We start from the raw sequence: 14,772 nt of genomic DNA, 5'->3' as shown, positions 1-14,772 counted from the left end.
TAATAGATTCGACAAGTAACCATTCAAGTTCTTGGTTAAAGAGGTGGATTCCACCCTCTCAAATCAAAACACACTCATCTAGGGCGGTTAGTGCTTCCTGGGCAGTGCATCACCAAGCCTCCATGGCTCAAATCTGTAAGGCCGCAACTTGGTCTTCAAACTATACATTTACCAGATTCTATCAAATAGATGTAAAAGGTCATGAGGATATCGCCTTTGGGCGCAGGGTACTGCAGGCTGCAGTATAAGTCCTCTAGTCTTAGTGCCCTACTTTTTGTTGTGTCTCCCTCCCTTCAGTTGGCATTGCTCTGGGACACCCCACATAGTAACTACTATGGCTCTGTGTCCCGTGATGTACGGAAAACCGCTTACCTGTAAAATCCTTTTCTTTGAAGTACATCATGGGACACAGAGGTCCCTCCCTTCTTTGGTATACACATGTATTGCTTTGCTACAAAACTGAGATACTCCCAGTAGTTGGAGGGGTTATATAGGGAGTGCACTTTTTATCTTAGGGCGTGCCAGTGTCCATCACCTGAAGGTGGCCTATAACCCACATAGTAACTACTATGGCTCTGTGTCCCGTGATGTACTTCAAAGAAAAGGATTTTACAGGTAAGCTGTTTTAAAAATCCTATTATTTCAGGAAATTATGTTGGAAGTACTTACTCTACCTGTAAGGCTTAAACTATTGGTTCTCTCATATAGCTTACTTGCTTGACAGGGATAGGGTTAAATTTAAGGAGTATTATTGAAGCTAGAGACAAGACTTCTGCTTTATATTTTAGTGACAAGGCCCAGCTACACAATTAATTGATTATTGATTCTTATACTACCATACTTAGCGTAACAGTAGCAGTACAATAGACCGACTTAGGCTAAACTACCAGTCCCCTAATGATTCCAGAATCACTCAACCTCACAGTGTATATCTTATCTGGTTTATTGCCAGAAACCATGCTAACACTGTTAGCAGCATGCACACACTAAAATCCTATAGTTGATAGCCAATGTTACAAGACCATGCCCACTGCGACTTGCTAACCGGAGAAAAATCCCTGGGGAATAAGGGATGAGAAAAAATGTGTTTTTGTAAAATAAAACAACTCCATAAAACAATAATCACAACCTACAATACTGCCAGCCACCACTGGAGGAAGACCCACCCAAAATCTCGCTGGCTGGACACGCACAGTCAGATCCAATATTGCATACAATCTGGTGCACTCCAAGACTACATTTAGTTGTGCAGCAGATTTTGCAGTTCCTTTAAAAAGCAGTCTGTGGTGGATCGATTTTCAAGGCATCTGACAAGCAGCGAGGAAGAGTTGTAAATTCTTTGCATACACAGAAGGACAACTATATAATTTTATATTTGCTATCCCTAAGCATGCAGTGTATATGCAGCATTACAAAGCACAAGAAAGGAAATGATATACAAAGATATTGGCTTTTTACTGTAAAATAAAAAATGAGAGAAAGGCAGAAATAAACGTTACTGTTTGGGCAGTATCTTTAAAGTGATATTACAGTCAATTTTTTTTTCTTTTAAAAACTAGAAGAATCAATGGTGGAGTAGGATGGGGGTGTTCTGGTAGATAATAAGCTTAATAACAGCATGCAATGCCAAGCTGCAGTTTCAAAAGTGGGCAAGGTCCTTTCTTGTATTAAGAGAGAGGTATGGACTCCAGAGAGAGAGATATAATTTTGTCCCTGTATGAATCATGCGTAAGATCTCATCTGGAACATGCAGTTCAGTTTTGGCACCAGTTCACAAAAAAGGATATCGGGGAACTGCAGAAAGTGCAAAGAAGGGCAACCAAACTGATAAGAGGCAAGGAGAAGCTCAGCTATTAGGAAAAATTAAAGGCATTGAGTTTATTCTCTCTTGAGGAGATCATGGGGGGGATATAATCAACTTTTATAAACACATAGGTGGGCTTGGTATAGAGTTATTCACTTTAAGGTCATCACAGAGAGGGGGCACTCTTTACGTCTGGAGGAAAAGAGCTTTAATCTCCAAATAACAGTAAGAGCTGTGAAAATGTGGAATAGACTGCCTCAAGAGCTGGTTCTGGCCAACTCTGTAGATTGTTTTAAGAAAGGCCTAGATTCTTTCCTAAATGTACATAATATAACTCGATACTAATATTTATAGGTAAAGTTGATCCAGGGAATATCCGATTGCCTCTTAGGGATCAGGAAGAAATTTTTTTCCCCCACTGGAGCAAATTTGTGTTTTTTTTTTTAATGGTTGAACTGGATGGACTTGTGTCTTTTTTTTTAAACCAGATTAACAATGTACCTATGTAAAATTTAAAGATTTCAATGTTTTTATTTCATTTAGAGAAATATATTTTACATTGCATTTGAATGAACTTTATGTGCAAACAAGCACAAACATTTTACGTTCAGACTGACTCAAGACACTCAGCCTACCTGTTTACTGGCTGCAATTTGCATTCTAGCATTCATCTTCTGCACCTAACAGTGCTGGTAAAATATATCCAAACCTAAAAACAAAAACATAATAGATTGCAGCTTACCAGTCCTGTTTTTGTGTTGAAATACACTTTAAATCCCTAGAGCTTCTGGTATCACAATTGCTTTGAAGTTGAGTGGACATTCTGGCGCTGCTGTGATGTTTTATGGATAGGATTAGAATTTCACTGATGGATTTAATTTATTCCCAAGAGTGCTCTTTAACGGTGAAAAATAAAATCACAGAACCTAGTGAACTATAATTGTTCTCTTGTTTGTTTTTTTAGTAAATGATTCATCCGATAATTACTATGCAGTGGCTGTTGTCCATAAGACCCCTTTTGATGCCTTCACAATTCATGAACTGAAGGGTAGAAAATCCTGCCACACAGGGTACAAGCGCACAGCTGGCTGGAATATCCCTATCGGAATCCTGAAGAAGTATGGTCTAATCAGACCAGAAGGTTGTAATATTGCCAAAGGTAAGTAAGATGGATCTTAGAGCTTTCCATTAAAGCGATAGTAAACTTGCATAAAAAAAAAATCCTCCTGCAAGGTAATGTCATAATGTGCATACTAGCACGTTATGAACTACTTACCTTAGAATGAAGACATCTTCACCCTGTCTTCCTTCCAGGTTCGCGGGCTGCGGCGTATGCTGTCCCTTCAGAGTGCATGTGACGTTGATTTCACTGGCTGCAAAAACAGAGAATATCTCCTAAACAGTGCACATTTGGAAGATATTCTTTGTACCTATAGGTAAACTTTATTTTAAGCTTGCCTGTAGGTACAAGTGTACCAGCTTCAAGTTAAATGGGTACCACAATCTTCTCTGATTTTTACATGATATTTGAGAGTGTTTTCAGACACACAGTGGTAGACTTCCAATAAGATAACAAGATCATTTACTCAGGATGCTGTGCATTTACTGCTAAGAAGGAAGCGGAGCCTGCCTATGTACTGAGTAAACATGACTGTTCCATTGTATAGATACAGTGTGTATGTGTGTATATACAGTATACAGCGGGTAAAATAAGCACTGAACATGTCGCCATTGTTCTAGGTAAGTATATTTCTAAAGGTGCTATTGACATGAAATGTTAACCACATGTCGGTAACAACCCATGCAATCCATACCTACAAAGAAACCAAAACACATAAGTTCAGAAATTAAGTAATGGAATGACACAGGGAAAATGTATTGAACACGCTAACTGAAACTTATTTAATACTTTGTACAAAATCCTTTGTTGGTAATGACAGCTTCAGGACACCTCCTGTATGGGCACGGCCGGCCTTATCATGGGTCCCAGTGGGTTCACTGGACCCAGGCAGCACTTTGAGAGGGGCAGCAAATTGAACCACGGCTGCCTCTCCTTCTCTTCTATTTACCCAGCAAATTGGCGACCAAGATTTTTTTTCCAGCAGTTGTGTGTCATGATGACAATTGCCCCCCCGGGCCGCTCCGCCTGCCTCTATACTAACCTAGTCCATCCCTATACTGCTTATATACTACCCTAGCCTGTCTATATACTACCCTAGCCTGCCCCCATATTGCCTTAGCCTGTCCATATGCAGTGCCTTGCAAAAGTATTCACCCCCTTGGCATTTTTGTGTTTTGTTGCCTCACAACCTGGAATTAACAAGGATTGTTTGAGGATTTGCATCATTTAATTTACAGAACATGTCCACAACTTTGAAGATTTTTTTTTATTGTGAAGCAAACAACAAATAGGACAAAATAACAGAAAAAGTCATTGTGCATAACTATTCACCCCCCTAAAGTCAATACTTTGTACAGCCACCTTTTGCGGCTATCACAGCTCCAAGTCACTTTGGATAAGTCTCTATGAGCTTGTCACATCTTACCACCGGAATTTTTGCCCATTTCTCCTTGCAAAACAGCTCCAGCTCCTTCAAATGGATGGTTTGCACTTGTGAACAGCAATCTTTAAGTCTGACCACGGATTTCCTATTGGATTGAGGTCCGGGCTTTGACTAGGCCATTCCAACGCATTTACATGTTTCCCCTTAAACCACCCAAGTGTTGCTTTAGCAGTGTGTTTGGGGTCATTGTCCTGCTGGAAGGTGAACCTCCGTCCTAGCCTCAAATCACACACAGAGTGCTACAGGTTTTGCTCAAGAATAACCCTGTATTTAGCACCATCCATCTTTCCCTCAACCCTGACCAGTTTCCCAGTCCCGACTGCTGAAAAACATCCCCACAGCATGATGCTGCCACCACCATGTTTCACTGTGGGAATGGTGTTCTTTGGGTGATATGATGTGTCGGGTTTGCACCAGACATAGCATTTTCTTTGATGGCCAAAAAGTTAAATTTTAGTCTCATCAGACCAGAGCACCTTCCTCCATACATTTTGGGAGTCTCCCACATGCCTTTTCGCAAACTAAAAATGTGCCATTTTGTTTTTTGCTGAAAGTAATGGCTCTCTTCTGGCCACTCTATGGAGCGTATGGCTTATTGTCGTCCTATGTACAGATACTCCAGTTTCTGCTGTGGAACTCTGCACCTCCTCCAGGGTTACCTTAGGTCTCTGTGCTGCCTCTCTGATTAATGCCATCCTTGCCTGGTCTGTGAGTTTTGGTGTGCAGCCGTCTCTTGGCAGGTTTGCTGTTGTGCCATGTTCTTTCCATTTGGTTATTATAGATTTGATGGTGCTCCTAGGGATCATCAAAGATGTGGATATTTTTTTATAACCTAACCCTGACTTGTACTTCTCAACAAAATTGTCCCTTACTTGTTTGGAGAGTTCCTTGGTCTTCATGGCAGTGTTTGGTTAGTGGTGCCTCTTGCTTAGGTGTTGCAGCCTCTGGGGCCTTTCAAAAAGGTATGAATATGTAATGACAGATCATGTGACACTTAGATTGCACACATGTGGACATAATTTCACTAATTATGTGACTTCTGAAAGTAATTGGTTGCACCAGAGCTTTTTATGGGCTTCAAAACAAAGGGGGTGAATACATACGCACATGCCAATTAACAGTTTTTTATTTCTGAAAAATAGTTTTATGTATATATTTTTTATTTTTACTTCACCAACTTAGACTATTGTATTCTGATCCATCGCATATAATTCAGATTAAAAAAAACATTGAACTAAAGGCTGTAATGTAACAAAATAGGTAAAAAGCCAAGGGAGTGAATTGCAAAGCACTGTACTACCCTAGCCTGTCCATATACTACCCTAGCCTGTCCATATACTACCCTAGCCTTTCTATATACTGCCCGAGTCTGCCCCTATACTGCCCTAGCCCAACCCTTGGAATTGAACATAATGGTATGTCATATAATTTTGCATATAGACAAGGTGCTGTTGCATGTAAAGCTAACTTCCTGATAAATTTAATTTTAGTTTGAATTCTCATGATATAAATAATCAATGGGGTGGGGGGCAGCATTTCATTCTTGGACCCAAGCAGCACAATGTCTTGGGCCAGCCCTGTGTATGGAGAAACTAGTCGCATGCATTGCTCAGGTGTGATTTTGGCCCATTCTTCCACACAAACAGTCTTCAAAATCTTGAAGGTTCTCTGTGCCTCTTCTATGAACTCTTTAGTTCTTTTTCATAGATTTTTTATTGAATTCAAGTCAGGTGATTGGCTGGGCTATTCTACCAACCTTATTTTCTTTCTTTGAAACCAATTGAGAATTTCCGTGGCTCTGTGTTTGGGATCATTGTCTTGCTGAAATGTCCACCCTCGTTTCATCTTCATCATCCTGGTAGATGGCAGCAGATTTTTATCAAGAATGTCTAGGTACATTTTACCTTTCATTCTTCATTCAACGATAAGAGGTTTACCAGTACTGTATGCTGAAAAACAGCCCCACACCATGATGTTCCTACCTCCAAACTTCACTGTTGGTATGGTGTTTTTGGGGTGATGTGCAGTGCCATTTGACCTCCAAACATGGTGTGTATTATGGAATCCAAAGAGTTCAATGTTGGTCTCTGACCAGACTATATTCTCCCAGTATTTCACTGACTTGTCTAAATGTTGTGCAGCAAACTTTAAACGAGCTTCAACATTCTTTTTCTTCAGCAGTCTTGCGTGGTGAGCGTGCATACAGGCCATGGCGGTTGAGTGCATTACTTATTGTACCTGGATTACTTATTGTGCCTGCTAAAAATTGTACCTGCTAATTTCAGGTATTTTTGTAGCTCTCCACAAGTGGTCCTTGGCAACTGATAATTCTTTCCACTTGTCAGAAATCTTGTGAGGAGCACCTGGTTGTGGTCAGTTTATGATGAAATGATGTTCTTTCCACTTTATGGCCCCAACAGTGCTCATTGGAACACTCAGAAGTTTAGAAATCCTTCTGTAACCAATGCCATCAGTATGTTTTGCAACAATAAGGTTGAGAAGGTTTTGAGAGAGCTCTTTGCTTTTACTCATCATGAGATGTTTCTTGTGTGACACCTTAGTAATGAGACACCTTTTTTATAGGCCATCAGTTGAGACTGAACCATCTAATATTAACCACCACAGCCCCGGAAGAATGTATCCCCTTCCTGACCGGGCCATTTTTTGCAATACGGTATTGTGTTGCTTTAACTGACAATTGTGCCATCGTGTGACACTGTACCCAAACAAAGTTTGTCCTTTTTTTCCCACAAATAGAGCTTTCTTTTGGTGGTATTTGATGACCTCTGCTGTTTTTATTTTTTGCGTAAAAAACACAATATTTTTTACTTTTTGCTTTAATATATATATTCTTCTACATATTTTTGGTAAAAAAAATCGCAATAAGCGTATATTGATTGGTTTGCGCAAAAGTTTTAGTATCTACAAAATAGGGAATAGATTTTATGGCATTTTTATTATTTATTTCTTTTTTACTGGTAAAATCTGCAATTTTTATTGGGACTGCGACATTGCGGCGGACAGATCGGACACTTTTGACACTTTTTTGGGAACATTGACATTTAAGGTTGTTTATTTTTTTATTAACCATTTTTCAAGAAAAGCAGTAGAGGGTACAGAATAAAGAAAAAGGGGGGTGGGGGGTAGTGGTAAACAAATACCACCACGCAAATTGTACATATTGTTCAATCATATAAATGCAAATAGCAGTGCGTAAAAGTTGCAATCAATATCCTAAGCATTTAGCGTATCCAAGTAGTTGGACATATAATTCTGTATAAACCTGGGGTAGGGAGGGAAGGTGGGGGAGAAGGGAAGGGGAGTGGGGTATGGGGGAGGGTATAGATATACAGTTAGTGTGACTGTTACATTTCGTTCTCAATGTGGCTGAGACAAGATGTATGGACAGCTGTTCACTGGAGCATGGTCATCAACTCATATGGACCACTTACCCCAGTGATATTCTGGCTGTGAACGCCTAGGGCTTTTCTCGGTTCATCCTCTGGCAATTCTGTGCAATAGTCTATCTGAGGTTGAGTAGTGGGCCCAGACCTACCACAGTTTAAGGTGTTTATCCCAGTTGTCTCCCTCCCTAGCCTGCATCTCCTCCATGAGCATGACGTCATTGAGGATAGCAATCCACCTATGGGGGGTTGATTACTTCTGATTTCCAGTATTTCACGATCAGCTGACGACCTGCTGATAGAATAAAGCTGAGCAGGTTAGTTTTCTGGGATTTGACTGATCCTGGGAGGATGGACAGTAGGGCCCCCTTAGGGGAGAAGGCAAAAGAGTCATCAAACATTTCATTATATGCCTCAAATATTTCTTTCCAAAAGGGGTGGACCACCAGATATGGAGGTAGGTTCCTTTTCCTCTGACAGCACCAGCAAGTATTCAGGAGCATTGGGGAACATCCCGTGGACCGAGACCGGATCTCTATACCATTTGGAGAGTAGTTTGTAGTTTTTCTCCTGCGCGAAGCTGGAGATCGAAGACTTGTGGGTGAATGTGAAAGAGGTCTGCCATTCAGCCGGGGTGATTTCCTTACCCAGATCTCCAGGCCACTTTTGTGTGAATGTGGGTAGGGTGTTGTGTGTGTGTGGAAGAGAATTTCCTTGTATGTTAAAAATAGCGTGTGTCTGGGGACCTGGGAGAGACCACAATTTCCTCGAAAGTCGTTAGGGTACTATCTATTCGACCAGATAAGTGTAGGGTAGAGCAGAAGTTCGTTAGGGACATCATGGATAACCAGTTTGTTGAGGGGGGTTGGTTTCCCTCATGTGGTATGAATCTGCCTGTTGTTGCGTGAAAAAATGAGCGTGCTGTTGGCCAGCCTACCCTCTCATAGCCACCCACCCGTCCTGAGGTTTCATAGTCTAGAAGTGTCGGGTTGTCAAATAGTGGTGTTAGAGGGCTGGGGTCGGTGGATAGTGCATAAGTTGTATGTCAGCGGTACCACAGAGCCAGAGGCGCCTCGTCAGTGGGGAAAGCATAGGCATGGTGCGGTATTTGAGTTGGTATCCCCAGAGCAGGGCCCGCAAGTCTACTTGCGCCATATCTTGTTCGATCAGTGTTGATGGTTTGGTCAAAGGGCGTAGGAACCATTCAAGTAGTCTAGAGAATATGGCTGAGGAGTGATACATTTCGAAGTCAGGGAGGCCAATACTGCCGGTGTGTTTGTGGGAGCATAGAACTTTGTGTTTTAATCTGGAGGGGTGGTGTTGCCATACGAATCTAATTGCTAGGGAGCGTAGTGCTCGGTAGTAGGACATTGGGAGGGTAATTGGGAGGGCCTGGAACAAGTAGAGCAGTTTGGAAAGGACATCAATCTTAAGGACATTGATGGGCCCAAGCCATGGTAACTTGAGGTGGTGCCAAGAGTCAAGTGATCGTCGGATTTTAGTCAGTAAAGGCTGAAGTTTAGGAGGTAGATGTCGTGGAAGTTACGAGGGATCTCAGTCCCTTGATATTTGATTGATTTAGTTTGCCAATGAAAGGGGACGTTTTGTTGGACCAGTGTTAGGTTGTGGGTGGGTAAGGATATGTTCAGGGCCTCAGTTTTAGCTATGAGCGCTGAATCGATCGAGTTCATGGAAAAAAGGAGGGGATGCTAATGTGTGGTTGTGTCACATAGAGTAGTAGGTCGTCTGCATATAGGGAAAGCTTACAATGGGCTGAAGAGGTGGGGATACCCTGTATGGATTCGTTGTGACAAATTGCTTGGGTTAGGTGTTCAATGGTAATAGCAAAAAGGAGGGGGGATAGTGGGCAGCCCTGTCTGGTCCCGTTGTTGATCTCAAATGTCTGAGTGTTCTACTCCAACCCCTCGCTGAGGGGTTGGAGTAGAGGGACATCATTTTTGCTAAGAGTCTGGGTCCTATCACTATATAATTCTGTGGTGTTATCTGCAACCGAAAAGAGGAGATTGTTTTTTCCAACAGGAGTATTATGAAGAGGGAGAGAACACGGGCCATCTTCTTGCCTTGGTGGCCAGGGAACAAAGAGACACAGCCTCCATTCTGGCCATTAAGTCAGGGACAGGGAAATCCATACTCTTGGGGCTGATATACTCAAGATATTTCACCAATTTTACACAGACCTCTACTCCTCTAATGCCCCGTACACACGGTCAGATTTTCCGATGGAAAATGTCCGATCGGAGCGTGTTGTCGGAAATTCCGACCGTGTGTGGGCTCCATCGGACATTTTCCATCAAATTTTCCGACACACAAAGTTGGAGAGCAGGAGATAAAATTTTCCGACAACAAAATCCGTTGTCGGAAATTCCGATCGTGTGTACACAAATCCGACGGACAAAGTGCCACGCATGCTCAGAATAAATAAAGAGATGAAAGCTATTGGCTACTGCCCCGTTTATAGTCCCGACGTACGTGTTTTACGTCACCACGTTTAGAACGATCGGATTTTCCGACAACTTTGTGTGACCGTGTGTATGCAAGACAAGTTTGAGCCAACATCCGTCGGAAAAAATCCTAGGATTTTGTTGTGGGAATGTCCGAACAAAGTCCGACCGTGTGTACGGGGCATTAGGCTGCGGCTAGTTCTTGGGATCTGGAGTCACTCCTACAGGACTGTACTTTCCCTCAAGTCTCGGAGGCTGACAGGGCCATGCTGAGTGCTCTGATAAACATTGAGGACTTGACAGAAGCCCTACAGGGGGCTAAGAAACAAATCTCCGGGTTCGGATGGCTTCCCTGCTGAGGTTTATTCGCGCTATGGTGGTATCCTCCTAAGCGGCTGTTACAGGCTTTTTCTGCGGGAGGCCATCATAGTGGTGATACCCAAACCGGAGAAAGACAAGCTCCTACCGGATTCATACCGCCCCATCTCTCTCTTGAACTCAGATGTGAAACTCCTTACATAGGGGCACTCGACAGGGGTGCCTGTTGTAGCCCCTGTTGTTTGCCCTTGCGGTCGAACCACTGGCTATACTAATCCGCAGGTCCTCTGAGATAGTGGGATTTCATAAAGGCCTCTCAGAGGAAAAGATTTCTCTTTACCCCGACGACGCCCTGCTTTACCTAGGAGACACGGCTACCTCATAGCAGGCACTAATGGCGCTTATAACCAGGTTTGGCAAATTCTTGGGCTTTTCAATAAATTGGTCTAAATCCATACTGATGCCCTTAGATCCCATGACGAGTTCCTTGCCCCAGGAGGCAGGACAAATTACTATAGCTAATTCTTTTAGATATCTGGGGGTGGTGGTGACCCCGGACACTTCTAGCTACCTAGAATTAAATTTGAGCCCCTAGTTAGATAAACAAAGAGAAAAATTCCTTATCTGGTGCAAGCTCCCCCTGTCAGTCGTAGGGAGAGTAAACTTAATAAAAATGAACTGGGCCCCACAATTGTTATATATCTCTCAGAATTCCCCTATGTGGAGCTCTAATAAATGGTTCAAAAGAGTAGATACACAGATGCGGGATCTCATTTGGAAACGGAAAGGAGCTAGAATCAGTTTAAATACCCTACAATATAGCAAGGACAGAGGGATCTGGTGGTACCACATCACAAATTATATTTCCTAGCCTCCCAAATGCAACAGATCAGGGGGTGGGGAAGAGATGATGTCGCAGATGATCCTATTGTACGTTTAGTAACCCGAACCAACCCGGACTTGAAAGCCGGCTCCCATTTGCAAATGGGTTTTTCCAGCTTGCTCCCGACCTTCCCAACGGCGGGTCTTCTTAGAAAAGGCTGTCTGATCCGGCTTTCACCCCCCCCACAACTAGTAGGATAGACTATTGTGATTCTAAAAAAGTGAGAAGTAAATGGAGAGGTGGGGTGGAAGGAGAAGGGAAGGGAAAACAGTTAAAAGTTTCAGTTCTGTTATTAAACACTTGGTGTAGCAAAATCTGATAGCAAAAAGAAAGAAAAAGACGGTGTTCTGATTTGCAAGTTGTCCAACCAAGTTTGCCTTAATGGTTATGTAATGGTGCAGTGCAACATATATGGTTTTATTTGAAGACATGCATTGTATACCTCTGACAGACTGTTACTGTATTCAGCCCTATCAATGTTTGCTATATACCTGTATGATTATTTGCTGCATCAACAAATAAAAAAGTTTTGTTTAAAAAAAAAAAAAGAGTTTGGCTCCTAATCCGATCTGCTGTAGTGATAATTTAAGAAATGGCCAGTTGACCCTGTCAAATGCCTTGTCCTCGTCGCATGCTAACAGGCAGGCGGGGATATGTTTGCGTTGAGCGTAGGTGATCAGATGAAGGGTCTTTGTGGTGTTGTCCCTGGCCTCGCAGCCTGGGACAAAGCCTACCTGATCACTGTGTATTAGGTCGGGTAGTATGGGGCCGAGACGGCTCGCAATTATCTTGGAGAACAGTTTGAGGTCAACATTTAGTAGTGAGATGGGTCTGTAATTACTGCAGCTCACGTGGTCCTTCCCCGGTTTGGGGATGACAACTATTTGGGCCTGTAGTAAATGAGAAGATAGGGGGTGTGCGTCATCCATTTCCTCAAAGGCCCGTGCCATGATTGGGGCTAACTGATGGGCAAATGTCTTGTAAAAACTTGGTGTGTAGCCGTCTGGCCCAGGACTCTTGTCATTTTTGAGGCTTTTGATTGCTAGTAAATAGTCAGTTGTGATGATAGGTGCTTCAAGATCCTCAATAGTATTGGTAGCGATCGTGGGCAGGGCTGTGTCTTGGATGTATGCGGACATGTCGGTGTCGCCTGAACTGGGAGGTTCTAGTTTTGGGGGGGGGGGGGGCAGGTTGTATAGTGAGGAATAATAATTTCAGAATTCAGAAACAATCTCCGAGTTCTTGTGGAGCTTACGGTTAGGGTGTGTAAGAATGTGTGGGATGGTTTGTCTGCATTGTCGTGGGTGAAGGATTTGTGCTAGGTGTTTGCTGCATTTGTTGGCTTGCACATAATGTAAGTGTCTTCCCTTATGGTGGGCAGCTAGAGAGTGCTCCGTTAAGAGGCTGAGTAGGTCACAACGTGCATTGGAACCATTGACATTTATACAGCGATCAGAGCTAAAAATAGTAATTTATTACTGTATAAATGTCACTGGCAGGGAAGGGGTTAACACTAGGGGAAGATCAGGGGGTTAAATGTATTCCCTCAGCGTGTTCTAACTGTAGGGGGGATGGGACTGCCTGGGGGACCAATCGTTGTTCCTATATACTAGGAACACATGATCGGTCTCCTCTCCCCTGCCAGAATGGGGATGTGTGTGTTTACACACACACATCCCCGTTCTGGCTCTTTCAGGAGCGATCGCGGGTGCCTGGCGGACATCGCGGCCGCCGGGCACGCGCATCCATTCCTCAGTGACGCGACGTGCGCGTACCCCCTATAACCCTTAAAGCGGCTGCCGTACAGCTACGGTGATTCGCGCAGGGGAGCCAATCTGCCAGCGCGCGGTTGGCAAGTGGTTAATTTGCACTGACAAGGGGTAGGATTGCTTTCTAATTACTGATAGATTCCAGCTGGTGTTTTGGCTTTCCATGCCTTTTTGCACCTCCCCTTTCTTCATGTGTTCAATAGTTCAATACTATTTCCCTTTGTTGTTCCATTTTATTACACATAACTTAATTTCTGGATTGTTACCGACATGTGATGAACATGTCAATAGCACCTTTAGAAATATATTTACTTAGAAAAATGGTGACGTGCTCAATACTTATTTTACCCTCTGTATATATACTGTGTGTATATATATATATATATATATATATATATATATATATACAGGAATCTTATAAGTCTTTTTATATGACAACATCATTTGTCATAGCAGCTTCTTTGCCCTTAATTTAAAATGCTCACTGTGTATAGCAGTCAATGGTGGCAAATACATATTTCATATTAACATGATGATGACAAGCCTTTTCGATTTCCACAAAAGCTGTAGGTGATTTCTTCTCTGAAAGTTGTGTGCCGGGGATGAAGCAAAAGGAGTTTCCAAGCAATCTCTGTCAGCTTTGTAAAGGTGATATAAAAGGAGAAAACAAGTGTGAAAACAGTCCCGTGGAACAATACTATGACTATAATGGAGCATTCAGGTAGCAACTTCAAAACTCCTGTAGTATATTCATAATAATGGTGGAGGAAAATAAATGAGATAATAACTTTTTTTCAAAACAACTGTATTTGCTGTGCAATTCTTGACATTTCGTATTGTATGGTAGTAGTGTATAGTATACTGTAGGCATGCAAAAATGCAATGGCTGTGCTTAGACAGTCTTATAATAAATATACTGAATATAAATTGGAAGGAAATGAAGTGAACTTCAGCCACAGGTTTATATTTTAGATGTCTGTGTTTAAATGGGGTCTGTGATGATTTTTCCTGGCTTCCCATCATGGAGTCATGACAGAAACTGAGCGGAAAGCATAGTTTTAAGAGCTGTTATGTGTCCCCAATGCAAGGTTTCCCCTCACTTTCTGTTGTTCTGATACCTGCCCTTTACTTTCTCTTCTGGTGATAACTCACCCTAGGAAATGAGTGACACACCAATAAAAACAGAGGTTCTAGCACTTCCCCGGTATATCAAAGCTTGCGGATATGAGATGCAGATACACAGCCATCATGGGGTGGTGTGAGAGGAGTGAAAGGAGGGTGTGGACATGTTGATGTGTACAGACAATGTGGAGTCTACAGAGACATTTTGTGTTGGCACTATACAGTATTTTGAAGCTAAATACAATTGCAACCCAGTGGCTTAAGCTGGCCATAGATGGATAGAAATTCATCCAGTCCCTAATGAACTAGCCATTTTTCAGCTGCTCCTACTCAAAAGAATTTGATCTAATGATGAAACTTCTGTTGAACGGGCTTGTTGGAAAATTGTTCTCAATCAGAGGCTGCAGCCGCTGATCAGTGTATTCTGACAGTGGAAGAGTCAGGCT

The 14,772-nt window shown here is 42.5% G+C and overlaps 1 protein-coding gene across 1 annotated transcript in view; it reads left to right on the top strand.

Moving 5' to 3' along the window:
* Positions 1–14,772, top strand: part of MELTF (melanotransferrin) — a 110,620-nt gene that overhangs the window by 70,148 nt on the left and 25,700 nt on the right. Inside the window, exons 11-12 of the mRNA XM_073626324.1 lie at positions 2,769–2,963; positions 13,769–13,925. Of these exons, the coding sequence (XP_073482425.1) occupies positions 2,769–2,963; positions 13,769–13,925 (352 nt within the window). The remainder of the gene's footprint in view (positions 1–2,768; positions 2,964–13,768; positions 13,926–14,772) is intronic.

This window comes from Aquarana catesbeiana, linkage group LG04 (genome assembly GCF_042186555.1).
Source record: "Aquarana catesbeiana isolate 2022-GZ linkage group LG04, ASM4218655v1, whole genome shotgun sequence".
Classification (NCBI taxonomy): domain Eukaryota; kingdom Metazoa; phylum Chordata; class Amphibia; order Anura; family Ranidae; genus Aquarana; species Aquarana catesbeiana.
Note: the sequence above shows the minus strand (reverse complement) of the source record. Positions and strands in the feature narration are given on the sequence as shown.